At 44.9% G+C, this 17,812-nt stretch overlaps 4 protein-coding genes and 1 long non-coding RNA gene across 9 annotated transcripts; 2 read left to right on the top strand and 3 right to left on the bottom strand.

The window, feature by feature from the left end:
* Positions 1 to 245: 245 nt before the first annotated feature.
* Positions 246 to 10,020, bottom strand: LOC100831680 (ABC transporter G family member 41). 2 transcript variants are annotated; one of them, XM_024454760.1, is made up of 23 exons: positions 9,313 to 10,020; positions 9,135 to 9,226; positions 8,953 to 9,037; positions 8,612 to 8,771; positions 8,391 to 8,467; positions 8,100 to 8,153; positions 7,930 to 8,020; positions 7,255 to 7,556; positions 6,475 to 6,756; positions 5,976 to 6,289; positions 5,490 to 5,650; positions 5,254 to 5,375; positions 5,022 to 5,175; positions 4,674 to 4,811; positions 4,506 to 4,579; positions 4,061 to 4,393; positions 3,615 to 3,905; positions 2,812 to 2,895; positions 2,023 to 2,156; positions 1,528 to 1,761; positions 1,276 to 1,447; positions 933 to 1,187; positions 246 to 841 (listed from the first exon to the last, which is right to left on the bottom strand). In XM_024454760.1, the coding sequence occupies exons 1-23, from the start codon at positions 9,823 to 9,825 to the stop codon at positions 572 to 574; spliced, it is 4,392 nt and encodes a 1,463-aa protein (XP_024310528.1). In that variant the 5' UTR covers positions 9,826 to 10,020; the 3' UTR covers positions 246 to 571. The 2 variants fall into 2 exon arrangements, with proteins under 2 accessions (XP_024310528.1, XP_024310529.1); XM_024454761.1 differs by having other exon boundaries at positions 5,254 to 5,357.
* On the top strand, positions 3,786 to 9,319 carry LOC112268728. 3 transcript variants are annotated; one of them, XR_002960119.1, is made up of 5 exons: positions 3,786 to 3,926; positions 4,094 to 4,187; positions 6,497 to 6,637; positions 8,205 to 8,702; positions 8,780 to 9,319. It is a non-coding gene; the product is annotated as an uncharacterized LOC112268728 (long non-coding RNA). The 3 variants fall into 3 exon arrangements; XR_002960121.1 differs by lacking the exon at positions 6,497 to 6,637; XR_002960120.1 differs by lacking the exons at positions 3,786 to 3,926; positions 4,094 to 4,187 and adding an exon at positions 5,544 to 5,682.
* A 299-nt stretch (positions 10,021 to 10,319) lies between the features above and the next one.
* On the bottom strand, positions 10,320 to 12,192 carry LOC100844130 (autophagy-related protein 8D). The gene is made up of 5 exons (XM_003579024.4): positions 12,025 to 12,192; positions 11,889 to 11,944; positions 10,918 to 10,970; positions 10,726 to 10,844; positions 10,320 to 10,623 (listed from the first exon to the last, which is right to left on the bottom strand). Exons 1-5 carry the CDS (start codon positions 12,053 to 12,055, stop codon positions 10,517 to 10,519), a joined length of 366 nt encoding a protein of 121 aa, XP_003579072.1. The 5' UTR covers positions 12,056 to 12,192; the 3' UTR covers positions 10,320 to 10,516.
* Positions 12,193 to 12,271: 79 nt separating this feature from the next.
* Positions 12,272 to 14,598, top strand: LOC100843825 (THO complex subunit 4B). 2 transcript variants are annotated; one of them, XM_024454764.1, is made up of 5 exons: positions 12,272 to 12,573; positions 12,654 to 12,794; positions 13,070 to 13,138; positions 13,238 to 13,431; positions 14,028 to 14,598. In XM_024454764.1, exons 1-5 carry the CDS (start codon positions 12,376 to 12,378, stop codon positions 14,293 to 14,295), a joined length of 870 nt encoding a protein of 289 aa, XP_024310532.1. In that variant the 5' UTR covers positions 12,272 to 12,375; the 3' UTR covers positions 14,296 to 14,598. The 2 variants fall into 2 exon arrangements, with proteins under 2 accessions (XP_024310532.1, XP_010238843.1); XM_010240541.3 differs by having other exon boundaries at positions 12,279 to 12,573; positions 14,040 to 14,598.
* LOC100831379 lies at positions 14,527 to 17,681 on the bottom strand. Its single transcript, XM_003577134.4, has 2 exons — positions 16,667 to 17,681; positions 14,527 to 16,308 (listed from the first exon to the last, which is right to left on the bottom strand). Exons 1-2 carry the CDS (start codon positions 17,546 to 17,548, stop codon positions 14,635 to 14,637), a joined length of 2,556 nt encoding a protein of 851 aa, XP_003577182.3. The 5' UTR covers positions 17,549 to 17,681; the 3' UTR covers positions 14,527 to 14,634.
* Positions 17,682 to 17,812: the final 131 nt, after the last annotated feature.

The following is a 17,812-nucleotide window of genomic DNA, read 5'->3' as shown; positions in this document are numbered from 1 at the left end:
ACCTGAAAGAAGCTTCAGAGCAAAGAGGTTAAATAACAGTTGGTCGTGCACCATCAAGGCTTGGCTGTTCCTACAATTTCTTATCACCATCATTCAAATACATGACCAGTAGAGTTGAGCTCCGAGCTGTAAATGTGTGGGCTAGTTCAAGCAGTACATACATACACAGAGCTAAGCCATGCATACACTAGACCATACATCTTTGTATAGCAGATAATCTAAGCTCAAAATTTCTGGTGATGATAGAATAAGAATCTTTGTTGATCATTCTACCCTTCAGAACTGTATGTACAATATATGTTCTAGAAAATATTGTGTTTTTTCATCAATACAAGACTTGCATTACAAATTTACAAGATAACAAAAGAAATGATCTAAGAAGAAAGAGCCTCTATTAATAACATATCACACAGCTCCTCAAATGCTAGCTACTACTGGAATTCTGGTGTACTATTTATGTATCAGATACACACAAAAATACATGGCTTTCAATTTTTGAAGTACAAAGAGGTCCATGTGTGTACAATATCTATTCTGTATCGTGCTACTGTTTTACTACTTTGAAGTCGGTCTATCGCCTTTGGAAGTTGAGCTTTGAGATGTTGTAACCGAACAGGACAGCAAAGAGGATGGGAAATGCCGCCAGAGCCACGGCTGCCAGTGGCAGAAGGTCACGGCGAAAACCAAAGTAGTCTCTCATGAATGCTGTAACGGACTTAGTCTCTCCAAACACGACGATCATCCTGTCGTTGTCATCCCCGAATTGTGTGGTGAAGAAGACATTGAGCGTCCATGACATTGGGGAGATGTAGTAGAGCCATATCCACCATCTTGGTATTTGCTGCCATATGTTTATGAATTCTTTTTAAGTGCCATCCTTTTGATCTCAAATGGTAATGTTATATATACTAGACTTAGATTGCTTGACTTACTGGCGCAGGTACAATGAAGCCGGACATGAGGTTTTGTAGGGTGTAGAACATGGATGCAAGTATAGATGCAACTTGGATGTTGGGGGTGAGCGACACCATCATCATTCCCAGGTAGAGGAAGTAGAGCAGCGTGCACGACATGGTGTACATGAACCAAAAAAACTTTGCTGCTGTCCATGCATACCCTATCATCGGGTATGCTATCAACATGAACAGGACAACCTGCACCAGCACATAAGGAACCTCCATGGCAACCTATCTCGCAAAAGAAGCAAGTCAAAGCCTGCACATAATAGGAATGTAATACATCTGAAACTAGTAATCTTCATGTGATTAATAGGACCTGTGCAAAGGAGTAGGCCCAAGGAGAGTACATCCCTGCAAACCTCTCCCTATACACGACGGAGCGCTCAATGGAGACAAATGGCATCACTGATTGGCAGTTGTTGATGCCGGTGAACAGAGTGACTCCATACATGCACCCCAATATGGTGAACAAACCCCGCTGGTCGTTTCTACCCTCAAACAAAACAAGCAACTTCAGCCATATGCTGCCACCATATATGCATCAGTTGTTAAGAGACGGTTTACATACATGTGGTTGATATTGCCTTGCTGCCAGAACAATGCACCGAAGAAAATACAGGCGACAGTTATGAACACCATTCGCACTAGGTTGTATGAAGGGGTTCTCCAATACGACAAACACTGCTTCCAGAGGCAAGCTTTGAATTGCTCCCGAAACTTCTGCGGAAACCGTGTTGGGAAATGGAGGTCACTCGTGCCCGGAATTGGTATGCTCAAGTGCTTCACCAGCATGCCCTTGTCCCTTTGATCACCAAATTTATTAACTGGTTAGCCCAAATACTCTGTTAAGTTTAAAATTTTAAACTAATGAGAGCTCTTTTATGGTATGGTTATGACCCATTGCTCTTTTAGACCTGCCGGCCTGTTTTTGTTTTTCTCAAGCATTGTGAATGCATAACAGTCTTTTTGACAAGCAACTTTTTCCGCATAATTTATCGTATAATGATTATAACTAAGATTGTTAATGCATTAGAGCTAACTGAGTTGGTTCTTCAAAACTTACTTGTGCATTGCTGATTCCCTGTACATTTGTGCAAAATCTACTCCCAGTTGAACTTCCATAGATGCAGAAGTTACTTCCAGCATCCATGTTGATGGGTTGTAGTTGTCCTTGATCCTTGGTACCCCAGGTATTGCCTAAAACATCAAAGAGGGTAATTTCACCAGTTCATGTAACACAGTAACTGGGAAGAACCTACAGTTTTTCTTGAGAAAAAAAAAAGTAACTGAAGAGAAAAGTCAGGTGGTGGTGACCTTAGTATAGCCCTCTCTAATTAAAACATAACTATGATTAAAATATTGCTTTGCCTCCTGTTCTATGTACATTGCAAATCCTGAGGACTAGAGAATGGGTTCAGAAGAACACTCCACACTCCACAGTACATACATAACTTCTTAAGAAATTCCTAAAAACCTTCTTGGAAATACAGAGAGAATGAGATGGAACCAAATCTATTTTTTGAGGGCAAAAACCAAATCTGTTTTGGTTTACAATAAACGGTAGGTTTAAAATTTATCTTTGCTCCTATGAAGATCACAATTGGTGGTAGTTGTCTGTTCACCTTCAGACCCCTCCACCTTTTGATTTGGCACGAATCACAAAGATGAGAGCAGGTATGAATGGTTTAATAATGATGTGTGTCCGTATTACAAGTTACAACATTCTCTTTAAAATATACTGTAATTTTTAGGTCCATAGCAGTGTACGGATGTTGTACTAATATCATTATCAATGGATGATATAGATATGTGCATGACTTTTGTGTAAGGATAAGTTAAGATTGCCAATTACCTGGAAGTATTGGATGATCTTACATGAATGGTGTCCAAGTGGCCCAGCATATATCAACTCTCCACCCCTTTTCATCAGCATCAACTACATATATATAATAAGCTAATTAGTAAGTATTGTACTTCACTTCTACATGAACTGTTTTGCTTCAAGAATTTCTGCTCAATAATGTTAAGTTATATGGAACTAGCTGCATTGCTCATGCGATTGGATGGTTATACATTAGAATATACACACATGCAAAAAACAGAGTTGCCTTTGTTACCAACGCAGCTGTTCCCTCACTGCCTCACATACACCTGATTAATCGGCCGTTTAAACCCAACTAAGGTAACTATTGGACTTACTTTGGGGTCCTTTAAGTATCCAGTCAGGGCATGATAGGTTCCAGTTCTGGTAAATAAAGTGTTAAGAGTTCTATCTAAGGTATCATGCAGTTTATTCCTTGTCTGATAATAATATTGGGACCTGGCTACTTACAATTGTTCCAGGAAGATGAACAAATGCTTCATAGAAATTTCAGGATGAAGTTGAACACTTGTTTACTTCGTGTTTGATTTGACCAAAACTGATTTCTGATATCTTCTTCAATACAACCACCTTATAATCCTATATATATGATGAAACTATACTACTCCCTCCGATCCATAATAAGTGTCTCAGATTTTGTACTAAGACACCTATTATGGATCGGAGGGAGTATATTTTTTACACCTTGAAAACTAACATTACTACTTAATTCTTATTTTTTTAGTGTCTGAGAGAATCTTGGAAAAATCATATGTAAAGTGTAAAATAATCACCTCATCAAATGCCTCAAATATCTCAATACTTGGTTGGTGAATGGTGCACACAACTGTTCGACCTGTGTCTGCAACGTTCTTCACTGCACGTATGACAATAGCAGCTGCCCTTGCGTCCAAGCCTGATGTTGGCTCATCCATGAATATGATTGAAGGGTTAGACACTAGCTCGACTGCAATAGTGAGCCGTTTCCGTTGCTCTGTCGATAGTCCATTTACCCCCGGTATTCCAACCGAAGCATCTCTAATTTCATCCAACTCAATTGTTTCAAGAACTTCATTGACAAATTCCTGTGGGGGAGAGGAATATGGGTGAGTCACAGTAACCTGATATCACCTATTTGTAGCACCTAGGATACAAGTATGCAAACCTTGTACACTACTTTTTTCATATAGATTCGTGCATATGTATATTTTGTATCATTATAGCAACAAATATAGCTCACATTTCTTGTTTTTGCATCAATTTCCGGTGGAAGGCGCAACCAGGCTGAATATGCAACTGACTCGCCCACTGTGATTTGTGGGGAATGAACATCAGTTTGTTCACAGTAACCTGATATCCGAGCAAAGGTTTGCTGAATTTTAGGATAACCTCCTATTCTTATATCCCCTTCAATAGTACCGCCCGTTTTCCTTCCAGAAAGAACATCAAGGAGTGTTGTTTTCCCAGCTCCAGTAACCCCCATGAGCGCCGAGAGAACCCCTGGTTGGAATGCTCCTGTGATATTGTGGAGTAGCTGTAGTTTCTTTTCCATATAACCATGCTCCCTCATTTCCTGCAACGAGGAAACACTTAGTTATTATTATTACTGATCAGCACTTAGTATGACCCTAAGCTCTCTGGTCCCTTACAACTTTCCATAGATGTTCAAGCTACATGAGAATTACCGCAGGAGTGTCTACATAGTAGTTGACATCCTGGAATGATATTACCAGGGGTGTGAAGGGCAACACCATCCTCCCTGCTCAAGATTAACTATTCATAAGTCAAATCTTAATTATATTCCATTGACATCATGAGTTGTATTTAATTGCATCATGTAGAAGTCAACTAACCTGTCCTGTTAGGTGTCGAAACAGTTTCTGCTTGTAACTGAGGCATCCCTTTTTTCGTATCCTTGGACATATCTTGGACACTTCCGCCAAATGTGGTAAGCTTATTACGAGAGATAATAGCTCGAGAAGTTCCTGGAACTGAGAGGCTCCTAGGAGGTTAGAATAGATGGCCTTTTTAACCAGATAAAACGGCATGTTCGGCTGAGTAGAACTACTTTTGCTCCATTTATGATGTTTTTTCCGAGCATATGCTGTGATTGAGTTTACAATTCATGCTACACTGTTAGGCTGGAAAACTAAAGTATTAAGTTGTTTAGCTTAATTAAATTTCAGCCATGTTGCGCTTACGGTTTTTAATAGTCAAGCCGATGGCGAAGCCTGCATTGAACAACAAAATAAACCCAATCAATGCTCCAATTGAAATCCAGTAGAAGTATCTTGAGAAGTCTAGCCCTTGATCAATTAGTATCCTCCTTCCAAGAGTTACACCAGATACCATAATCTATCAACATAGAATGTTAGCATCATCTCAGAGTACATGATTTTATAATTAATTCAGACTTCGTATGCCAAAGTGTACCTTTGACCATCTAGGTGCCAAAAACTCATTTCCAGTCAATCCTATTTCAGCATATGACAGTGGAGAGAGCCAAAATCCCCACTTTAACCAATTTGGCAGAAATGCTGTAGCAATATGGCACACTGTAAACGTTAGTGCGGCTTGTTTAATAGTTGAGCACAACATACTTTTGCAAGAAATTGGGACTCATCTCTTGTTACCAATACAAAATTTATGAAAATAAGGGAGTTTCTTACAGCGAGGAATTACGAAACCCCCAAATAGAAGGATGACTAGAAATGCCATCGTACCACCGACTGAACCAGCCACCATTGTTTGGCAGTATGAGGCAACACATCGAAACATTGATAATGATACGGTGTGGATGAGGAAGAGGACAAGGAGCTGACGGAAAAAACTAAACACGAGAATCATACAAGTTAAAACAAAGTAAGTATTACATCTGAAAGAACCTATGTTTTGCTGAAAGAAACTCGCAAAGAAAAGTCATGGTGTTAGATAAGGGATTTTTTTGTTTGGTTTCAGTACACCAGAAAACAGTAATACCAGTATAAATAATGTGATTCAGGAATTATCACTATTGACCCAAGTCATTCAGATGTGTAGTGAACTAGTGATAACAGAAAATGTTGCGGAATTTGAACTAATATTCCTGTTCAGTAGCTAATTAGTTTTTTTAGACGACTAGCTAATTAGTTTGTCCAATAGAATTGTAATTTTACCTTGATGCTTCTGGAGTGTAGCCAATCAGGTAGTAGGATATTGATGTCCAAGCTACTGACTCAACTAAAGAGACTGGAATCTTTAGGATAAAAGATGGTATTGCATAAGCCCACGCAGGATAGAAGTAGTAGTCTCTCTGTTTGTAGAAGACCGGAAGTCTGCTAATTGCCATGGCCAGCTCAGGGAATCCATTCACCATCAGCAGCAGGAGCGCATAGAAGAGTGAACCCATATAGTACGTAGCATGAACCCTGTCAACGTCCATACGTGTGCGCAGAAATACTGTGCCAGTAATAACAGCGAGTAGTCCAAGCTGCAGGGAAAATATGTAGTGTGTTAATTTATGGCTGTCATGTTGAGAAAAATGCAACATTACATGTTTAGTTCATATAAAAGCTGTAAATTCCATCGATTTTTTTTATGATAAACACTGTAAGAAATACCAGGCACGCAATCTGCATGTGTCAATCGCACTACATTTTTCTCCAAATTGCTTACCTGAACGGCTTTTGTTATGTAGAGGAAGGCATTCCTTTTCATAAGAAGAAGCTCCCGTGCAAAACATGCCTTAAGGAGATCCCACTTCGATAATGAGTAGATACTGAAGGATAGGGCATTTTTATGTCCTTTTGATTTGTCATACGGCTTTGAAAGCTCTTCGGTAAGATTCTGACCACTTTGAGATGCTTTGAACTTGTCACAGAATTGATCAACTGTAACGAAACTATATCTTTCTTCGGTACGGCTCCAATATTGCTGTTGATCTTTTTTTGACAAAACCTGTACACATAAGTTTTGAAGAGTGAACTCCTTTCTGATGGTAAGCAAGAGTTATACTAATAAGAAAGAGTTGCAAGACAAAGTATACCCACTACCCAGATACTTCATATTAACAAACTCCTATGCACAAACGTTGAAACTCAAAACATGTCCCTATGAAAGAATTTTTATTTGCATTGTTCTAGAAACGTAAAATGCCTAATTGAGTTATTATATATTCACCAACTGATATGCACATGGCAAATAAAATTCAACATACCAGATTGGGATCTGCCTGATATGATTAGATTTCACAAGAACTATAGAGGCTCAAACTTGAACTTCTTGTCGGCCAAGTCTCAATGTTAGGTGAAGTGCAGGACCTATGTGTGTTGGATTTAGGTACCATGGCTTATTATATGGCAGGCTAGCAGCAGCATGCCTTAAATGATGAACTCCTAGATGCTATTGGCGCTTGTTTTGACGTAAGCACATCAGTAATTAGTTGTTTGCTGATACCTCCTGAAGAAAGTCAGCGGCTCCTTTTCTCTCCGGGCACTTAAACCCACATGATTCAAAGAAATTCATAATGCAACTCTTGGCACCATGGTATATGATTTGTCCTTCAGCCATCAAGATAATATCATCAAAAAGTTCGTAAGTCTCTGGTGCTGGTTGAAGGAGTGAGACCAGTACTGTGGATTCTGATATATGAGCTAGCTGTTGGAGGCAAGACACAATTTGGAAGGTGGTAGAACTGTCCAGCCCAGTTGATATTTCATCCATGAAGAGCGCTTTTGAGGGTCCTACTATCATCTCTCCTGATTATAAGACAATTTTTACAAGTGAAGAAGAAAGGAAATTAAGTGCCCAACATCGAATTAATTATTTTTTGTATCTTAGATATTATATTCTAAGAAAATTGTTAAAAAACATGCTTAGTTGATTCATCAATCAGGTGGCTTTCTCATCACGCTGGGAAGTTGTAGTATACTAACAAAGTATAGAAAACATTGACGGAATCAATTAGCACTGGAAACGAAAAGATGTTTACCTTTCATTTCCAATATGCAGTTAGCAATTTTAGTCAATGAATTCCACAGTTTGTGTTTATTTGATTAAAAGTATCTCTGCAAGATTATAGTTGGATAATATAGATCCATCTTGAAAATTTCAAATATATAGTAAATTCACCTGTTGTTAGTCTTTTCTTCTCGCCACCTGAAATACCTCTTCTCATGGCATCCCCTACCAATATATCAGCGCATATGTCAAGTCCCATGATCTGCGGGGCAAGAAAAAGATTATGCACGGGAAAAGAACTATACGCTGGATCCACATAGTTATTCTTTGAACATCACCACCTTCATAATGTAGTCTGTTTGCATGCTTCCTTCTAAACCTTCCATAGATATTGCCTACAAAAAGTGTAGACAGATCGTAACTGTTTTTTTTTTGCGGGTAAAAAGGGATATATATGAAGAAGCCACAGAATTACAATCTTGGAGAACCGCATCCATCACAGACGGCAGGACAGATCGTAACTGTTGTGGCTAAAATGAATTGAGCTGTGCACATACTGTACATTCTTTTAAGAATTAGTAGGAAAGAATCCCACTGAAGAATTATATAGTACCAAAAAGGTTTGTATTTACCTTCATGTATGTATCTATGTCAGGATCTGGGGTAATCCCAGCCTCCTTCTCCCTTCTAATGACTTCCTTCATGATTTCTGGTTTGTACAATGAAATTAGAGCGCTTGGTTTAGTAGAGGCAACGTGTAATGTCTTATTTTTCCTGAAATCAAGGTCCTTGAGACTTTGGGCATTTGCTTCAGTTACATGTTTTGTAGAGAAAGAAAAGAACACTTAGTTACCTGCTCTGCTGCCAACACCCTGGAATCTTGCAGAGAAGTCGAGCGTCTCCCTGACAGTCATCTCAGGGACATGAAGATCATACTGACTAATGTAAGCCGCTGTCTTCTCCGGAACAAACCCTTGCAGCTTGACACCGTTGTATTCAATTTCTCCTGTTACCTATGCAGGCATATATGTATGAGGAAAGCATGGGGCACGCTCTGTTTTGTGCGCAGGCATATATGTATGAGGAAAGCATGCGGCACGCTCTGTTTTGTGCGCGTGCAATTTCAGACCTACATGCAACTCAGAAGTGGCAGCTAAAGAATAGAGGTAGATGATGGAATCGGGAGGGGGGTACCTTGAGATTTTTGTTGAGCTTTCCTGCAAGTGCTAGCAAGAGGGTCGTTTTGCCACAGCCTGGGGGTCCAAGAAGAAGGGTCATCCTGCAATGTTGCACACTAGCTAATCAGATCATGAGGAAGGAAGGAAGGACGGAATGGCAGATGATGATACATGTATGTCATGGATAGATATAATTACCTGGAAGGGTTGAGGATGCCTGTGGCATGTTTGACGATGTGGATCCTTTCTTGGTTACGGTTGAATCCCATGCCCAGCATGGTGGTGAGCACCTGCAGACAGAGTAATGGCATTTGAGCAGCCAACAAACAAAAGAAAGGTGTGCAATGGCAGTAGAGAGGAGTACAAAAGAACAGACCGAGAGTGTGGAGATGGCGGAGTTGAGGAGCGTGGGGATGGGCTTGCCGTGGACGACCTGGCATTCGGCGTCGACACACAGGTTCTGCCACCGGACCTCCACCGTGGGCTGGTGCACGCCCACCCTGTCCATCCTATGCTGCTGTTCCCGGAGCAGCCGGAGGTTGTCGTCGTGGATGTCGCCGATGAGGGTGTGAACCAATGCCCGCCGCTCCGCCACCCCCAGACTCCGCACATCCACTGGACCGGCATTGTTGGCATGGAGAGGGAGGGAGGTGTGGAGCCTGTCCATGGTGGGCAGCCGCTCGATGGCCGCCCATTTCAGCTCAGCTTCATCGTCCCGGCGAGAACCAGCATGCTGCTCATGCAACTCATCCCCTCTCCTCCTCAAAGACAATGACAATGAAAAGGAGGAGGAGTTGGAGAGTGCGTCCCTCAACGCCTTCTTCTTGTCTGATTCATTGTCTGGTACTACTGCTGCTATCTCTTCTTGTTCATCATCACCCTGCTGCATCTTTCTCAGGCCACCTTCCTTGATCTAGGAGAGCTAGTTTACTTATCTCAATTCAATTTGCTTAGCTAGCTTCATTCCCTCCCGTGTATTAATACTAGCTAGTTGATGTGATGTATCTATCTATCAGAGAACCTTGATTAGTTAATTATGGGTGATGCCATTGACTCTTCATTCATGCAGTTAGTTATGATATTAGTCGATTATTTGGAGACAAACATGCATGTTTTTAGTGAACTGGGGGAGGGTACGTGTATCCATCCATACCCACAATTTATGAGATTTGAGAGAACCAGGCTTTGCTTAGCTTGGAAGCTAGGAATTAAGGAACCATCCAATGTTGGGAAAACACTATAAAATACTATTTAGCTGTAGAAATTAATGAATAGAGGGCTCGTTAGCTAAGCAATGACGCAGATGCAATGTCAACGCATCCATAGAGGCGTTTACTTAGCATCATCATCGTCTATACTACTTTACTCTTACATCCCCATCCATGCCAAGAAGGAATAATTTTTATTCAATCTGGTTTGGTGACAGTACAACAATATATACAGATTTTGCATCCACGCAACCACTTTTTTTTTTCGAGAAACCAACTAAAATAGATTAGTTACTAATCAAGTACTTCGTAGTAAACATTAATAAGAGACAGAAGGCGCTATACACATTGGATGACAGCAACGACTTAAGTCTAATTGCACGCAGACGACCCAAATGTCTTCTCGCTGCTGTAGCACATGTAGAGGAATCCATCCTCCTTGTCTTTGTACACATCATACACACTCCCCATCAGGTTAGCTGCAAAATTGTCAACACCTTAATCATATAAACTGGAGACAGAATACATAAAACACAAACAGTACAGATGTGCATCCATCAGTTCAATTCAAAAAAGCTCACCGGTTTGTGGCAAAGTGTTGTTCACAAACACGAAAAGTGCTGTCCCCGGAGACAGATGTAACCTGGAACGCAGTATAAAGATGAACTGCCCAACCGGCATCTCACGTGGAACCAGGTACCTGCAATCATTATATAGCTTAATTAGCTAGTTTCATGCTTTTCTAAAACAAGCTCCAGGAGAGCTATACTTACTTCCTCTTCTCCATTTCTGGAAGACTGCTCCTCGAAAACCTTTCGACAATGACCTGCAAATACAGATGTGAACTTAATGGCTGACGCAACGTGCATATATACAAACAGATAAGACCTTTGGCTAGGGGAAATGCAGGATATAGTTTTGATAATCTAGCCACAAACCTGGTTAATTTCTGGAGAGCAGAATGCCTAACTAGGTTGTTTGGGTGACAAATTGGTTTTAGTTATCAGGATTCATCTCTTTTAAGGTCTATTCAGTATATTCACAAAAGCACATTCGCATGGACAGGCTGACCGATGCGGACAAAAGGGAAAAAAATACTACGCCACACAAAGGGGAGCTAAATCCTAACAACCAGCAAAGAAGATATCAAATTTACACATTCTTCTGCCTAGCTTTCCCCTGTATGCAATTTTGGCCTCGATTGGAAAAGTCAGCAAGAACACGAATTAAGAAGAAGAAGAACAAGGACACACAGTGGACAGTCACCAGAACAAATAATATTTGTGGGGTTATATGTTTGTTCAGCTATCACCAGTTTCTAAAGTTTTTATGTTTTCTGTCCTTAACCAAGGCGCATAAACAGAATATGTGTATATTCACTATGTTTGTCTTTTCCCAACTACAAAGTGCGTGGAATCAAGCTTAAATAAAAAGCTGCAGTAGTAATTTGCTAGACACAATGCATATTTCTCGCTTGTCAAACTCATTTGGGGGCGTAGCATTACCAGCTTGAGGTTGGTCCACGGCTGAATTCAATTCCTTCAAGTTAGTATGCTCAGCACAGGAACCCTCTTCCTAACTAGTGTTCGTATTCTACGAGTGGTAAAGTGTAGATTCAGTTGTTGGAACCCTAGCTATTTTGCGTCGTGATGTTGCGTGCACAATCGAAATTGATCCGATTTGATCTGAAATTAAGCCGAGAGAAATCAAACTAAAAGAAGGAAGGAAGGGGGCAGATACATACGGGGATCCTGTCGGGATAGTTGGCGATCATGGCGGCGGACTCATTCGCCCTCTCCTCTGCAGCAATACTCTATTTATTCATCACCCAAACGAAACGAAAAGATCTCTTTCTCTACTCGAGTGAGACGGATACTAACCCAAGGTGAATTCCTTCTTGAAGGCCTTCATCCTCCTGCTCCTTGCTTCTCGGAATCGATCGCTTTGCTTTGCTTTGCTTGTTCTTGGGGAATGGGGATCGGCAATGGTCAAGTCTGTAAAGTTATCCGTTGTTGGAACGAAGAAGAAGAAGGAGAGAATATAAGGAAGAAGACGACGCTTTGGTCCGGCCCAGCCCAGCCCATGTAAGCCCAACATTCCATGGCTCGGCCCAGCCCAAATGTCGTCTTCTTCTTCTCTTGCCTAGCATCCCATTCGCATCGCATCTCCTCTTCTCTGCTCATCCTTCTCCTGCTCCGCCGCCGCCGCCGAGCGAATCTTGAGTCAGAGAGATGGCGGACTCCCTGGACATGTCCCTCGACGACCTCATCTCCAAGAACAAGTCGTCCTCCTCCCAGTCCCAGAGCCGCCGTGGCCGCCGCAACCAAGCCTCGCCGTCGGCAACAGGCGGACCCGCACCCACGGGCCGCCGCTTCCATGCCCGCGCCGCCACCGCGCCCTACCACCAACTCGCCTTCCACCACAACCAGGTACTGCTCCTCTTGATTAAGTCTAAGTCAGCAAGGGATCTGAACTGACAACTCAACCTAATCTTGCTTTTCTTGCCCAGGTGCCACCGGCTTATGCGTATGCTGCGGCCCAGGCCCAAGCGATGCCCATGCTGGCGCCGCCGCCGCCCTCCGGCGTGGAAACGGGCACCAAGCTCTACATCTCCAACCTCGACTACAACGTCTCCAACGAGGACATCAAGGTAACCAACAGGATACTCACTCTCTAGTCTCGACAGCTGCTGCAAACCTCTGATACCACAAAACACTCTTCTTTTGTTAATTCATAGCTTCATTTATCGAGTGCAAAGTTTCATCATTTGTGTTGTTTTTTTAGACTTGATAATAAAGTACACTACCGTACCCTGCTACCGATAGACAAGGCTCAGAGTTAGCTCAACGCCTTTGAAGCAACCAATGAATTTATCCTCTCATTCTCATAAAAGTTGCCTACAATATGCTGCTTGCCTTTGCTCAGGAACTATTTTCTGAGGTGGGCGATCTCAAGCGTTACTCCATTAACTATGACAAGAGTGGAAGATCAAAGGTTTTCATCCCCTCTTAATTTTGCTGCAGTAATAACTCCCTTTGTACATCCTCACTTTGTTTGAGTGCTCACATTACTGTAACTTCATCCTGCCACCAGGGAACTGCAGAAGTTGTATTTGCAAGAAGATCCGATGCTCTAGCTGCTCTTAAGAGGTACAACAATGTGCAGCTTGACGGTAAACCTATGCAAATCGAGGTCATTGGAACAAACATTGAGGCACCCGCTCCTGCTATTTTCACTATAAATACACCAGCACTTGGAATTGGAAGCTTCGATTTTCCTTCCAAAAGGTTAGTGCCATCTATCACATGCACTGCATTTTCTCCTGAAATTATGACGTGCAAAAATTTTTTTTCTCAAAATTACTGTCACGCGAAACCTGCATGCTAAGCACAGTCTATATGCTTTAGGTTGAATTAGGATTTGCATGATTATGCAGCAGCTTGTAGCTGGTACTGCCGGGTAGAGGTTCTCTAGCAGGGTTTGTGTTACGCGACAAGCAAAACTAGCTAGTGTGAGCAATAGCTCCAAGAAGCAAGGTTAGCAAGACACTGTGTTTGGTACTGCTGCTTCAGATGTGGGTGTTCTAGAAACATGGTTACTGCTAAAAATATATTTTGTATGTTAATTATTTTAGTGAACCACAACATGACTAAAGGGGAATAGCAGGCAGACTTTGCTAACATGGAGAGCCAATTTGACAAAAGATTCCCTTCCCCATGGCTGCAAGGTTCTTGAGCTCAACCAGACACCTAACCTGCCCATTGCCGTGTAAACATAGTTGAGCAGTATTAATCGTTATGTTCGAATTGCATTTTCGTAAATGGATTTTCAATTGTTTAGCTAATCTATTAGGAAGATTTGGAGCAATTGACATATCTAGTAGTGAAATTTGCAGTGTGCTTGGAAGGGGTGGTGGTCGAGGATGGCCTCGGGGTGGAGGTGAGGGTGGTCGAGGATGGCCTCGGGGCGAAAGTGAGGGTGGTCGAGGGTGGCCTCGCGGCGGAGGTGGATTCGGCGGGCGTGGTCGAGGGGGGCGTGGAGCTGTTGGACGTGGGCAAGGTAGAGGAGGGCGTGGCAGTCAGCCAGTTTCTGCGGATGATCTGGACGCCGACTTGGACAAGTACCACTCTGAAGCGATGCAGATCAGTTAAATTTCTCCTTCATTCAGCACAGCCAGTCATAGTCTTGTGTAGGGATAGTATATTAGAATGTGATGAGTATGACTTGTGAGCTTGTTTGGGACGGGGGTGGCGGGGGTATTCAGTAGATCCATGAAACATGTCTGTGTGATGATCGATGAAGGTGGTGCGCTTGTGTTCCGTTGTAGCTCTATCTGTGTTGAGAGAACATAGATTACATGCCTGGACTGGGATGAGAATTTGTAAGGTGCAATTGATCATGTAAGATCATTTCTCAAGTGTTAGATTTATCTTAATCTTTCTTTGTTTGAACAATGGAATGCATGAAGATAGTTGTATATGGCAGTGACTCTAGTTGGTAGGCTGCAATTGGAGGCTGAGGTCCAGCATGAGAGCCTCCAGTTGCTGTGCCTCCTTCATCATCTCCCCCATGCAGAACCCAATAGAACCCAAGCAATAAGCATTTAATTGCTGATGCTGCTCTTCTTCTTCTTCTTCCTCTTGTAACAGTGCCTCCCTTGCATGTCCGATGAAGGACTTGACCACCACAGCCATGTCCTCACACCACTTTCCATTGCCGTCCTCGAGGTCGAAGTCGGTGTCCTCCTCGTCCAATTCCAATTCTGGCAGGGATGCGGAGAGGCGGTTGTGAAAGCGCTTCACGTCCGTGCCTGCTAGCAGCTGGCTGCCATAGGAGGTGTTGTCGACGATGATGGCTTGTGCGTGCAGGTAGAGTCCTAGCAGCTGTGCCATCCTGCTCAGGCTGCCGTGCACCTTGGCGTAGCAGCTCGCCGGGAACGGCGCCATCCACAGGAAATTGGGCTCGGCCCCAGCCTCCGCCGCGTACTTGCCTAGCAGCGCCACCTGCTCCAGCAACATCTTGTGCTGCTCCTGCTGGTTCTTCCTCAAAGATGGCAGTCTGGCGAGACAGTCCCTTAGGGCGGCGAAGCAGCGGGGGAGCTGCGTCCGGGCCCTGGCAGACGGCATGGCCTTGGGCTGGAACGCGAGGTCGGTGGCGACGGTGCAGGAGAGGCCGATGAAGGTCTCGACGAGGCGGGAGATGGTGAAGGCCATGGGCGGCTCGTCGTAGCGCCGCCCCACGATGATGATCCCCGACAGCGCTGCTGCGACACCGCCAGCAGGGCCGTAGGCGCGGCTGCGCTTGAGGAAGGTGGCGAGGACGATCCACGGGAGGAGCGCAAGGAAGCGGAGCTCCATGAGGTGGCGCTGCTGGGAGAGGAGGCAGGCCAGCACGCCGTAAACGGAGCCGATGGCGGTGCCGTGGGCGCGGGCGACGGCGACGGCCCAGGTGGAGCCGCGGGCGGCGGGCGCCATGGTGGTGGCGACGATGAGGCCCGACCAGAAGCCGTGGTCGTTGTTGAAGAGGAGGCCGAGCAGCACGGCCAGCCCCAGCGACACGGCGCACTTGGACGCCATCTTCAACCTGCTGCTCTGCAATCCCCATCTTCTTACCAACAAGGTGCGGCATTTCTTCTTCTGCTCCTTGTCCGTGCTCATTTTACTTTCTTCTTCTGGTTCACTGTCTTGTTGGTCTTCTTGTTGGTCGTCCTGATCTGGTTCTTCCAGTTGGGGGCATGCCGGGGTGACCTTGTTGGTGCTGTCGGGAAGAGAATGAGAGAGCAGCAGGGTGGGATGTCGGAGGAGGTGCATGGAGAAGAGGAAGAGGAAAGGAGACAGCTCCAGCTCGTGCCTCTCTGCTGCAGCACCACCAAACAAGGACATGGTCGTTGATCTCTTGTTGTTGTTGTTCATCTTAGTAATGTGATGGCTAGTACTAGTAGCAGTGAGCAATGAGAGGCGTATTTGGTCCCTCATCTGTTCCAAGCAGCTGAGATTGATGATGGTCATCTCAGCTTGATCAGCTGCAGGTCTAGGCAGGTAATTGGTGCTGCTGACTGCAATCTCCATTCCTTTGATGGGCATCTCGATGCGTTCCTGCTCGTCTGCTGCTGGCATTGTTCCTGCAGCTCCCAATCTCACTACTCGCTCCCACTGCAAATCGCCCTGCATTTGTATAATTGACTGCAATTGTTAGGATTTTATGATTAACTGTGATGAGATGCATGCATGGCAGGAGACCAAAGTCAAATCACTCGTGTACTTGGCATGCATGGCAGGAGACCAAAGTCAAATCACTCGTGTCCTTGGCTTGCATGGTCCTCGACGAGGACTCCATCCATTCAGCACTAGCACTGCGCTCTAGCATCCATCCATTTGTGTGTGTTTTTAATTACGCAAGCAGGAACTTAGCACTAGCAGTAATATATATTCACCAAGATTTATATACTGTACTTATTCTGGCCGGTGCATGCATGGATGATGGATGCATAGGGAAGGGAAGCATGATTAATAATTAAGGTACCTTAACGGAGGTTATGCGTCGGAGGAGGGCGGCGCTTGCTGACGCCAGGCGGTGAGCCTCCGACATGCACGCCGCCACGCACCATCGCCGCCTCCGCCGTCCACTAGTAACTTCTTCTTCTTCTTCGTCTTCCTCTTCCTCAGCAGTAACAGTGGCTCGGAGGAGGAAGGCGTCGACGAGCAGCCTGACCCTCTCGGCGGCGTTCTCCATGTAAGCCACGCTCTTCTCCTCCACCTCTCTCGTCGCCAGCCGCGGCCACGGGAGCAGCACGGCCAGCAGCGCCGCCGCCGCCCCCAGCGCCGTGCACGCCACCACGTTCGCCGGGTGCTGCACCACCACCCCCAAACCATTATTGGTCGTCGGCAGCTGCCTGAACTTGGCCACGTAGATGATGATGATCTGCCCCAGCGCGATCCGCTTCGCCACCGGGCCGGGGGACTCCGGCACCGCCACTGCGAAAGCGCTCAGCGCCACCAGCGCTGACGTGCCCAGCACCGACGATGTTGTCGACGACGACTCCCCCATGCGCTGCGCCAGCCAGAGAGCCAGCACGGACGGCACGGCGCCCATGGCGGTGGCGTGCGCCGCGCTGGCCACGGCGCGCAGCGCGGCGCCCACGGTGGCGTCGTCGGTGATGATGATGACAGTGACGACGTACGAGAAGGCCGGGAAGGTGATGTGCCGGAGGAGGGCCGGCGGCGCGTAGACGGACACCACGCCCACGATGGTGCACGCGAGGGCGGCGCGGAGGCCCGACGCCATGGACGAGCGCCACCGCCGCCCTGCCATGCTTCTGCCTCTGCTTGACGACGAAGGTGCTGCTGCCATTTCGAGCCTAACGTTCTGCTTGTTGCTGCATCCATCAGCCATGCCCATGCCCATGCAAAGTGAAGGTCCAAGCTAGCTAGCTATCTCTTGACTCTTGCCACACACCCCCGGATAGTATATCATGCATGCATGTGTTTATATAGCTATCTCGATCCAGTTTAAGGTGCATGATATGATCGAGATCGTCATATATATGGGCCGGCTCGATCGTTGTTGACACTGCAAAGTGCAAAGGAGGTCTTTGGTGGTAGCCCGGCGCCGTAGTAGTAGCTAGCTAGTGGCCATTCTTGTTGCTCCACTACTGCTTTTCGTTATGCA

Source organism: Brachypodium distachyon, chromosome 4 (assembly GCF_000005505.3).
Source record: "Brachypodium distachyon strain Bd21 chromosome 4, Brachypodium_distachyon_v3.0, whole genome shotgun sequence".
In the NCBI taxonomy this organism is placed as follows: domain Eukaryota; kingdom Viridiplantae; phylum Streptophyta; class Magnoliopsida; order Poales; family Poaceae; genus Brachypodium; species Brachypodium distachyon.
Note: the sequence above shows the minus strand (reverse complement) of the source record. Positions and strands in the feature narration are given on the sequence as shown.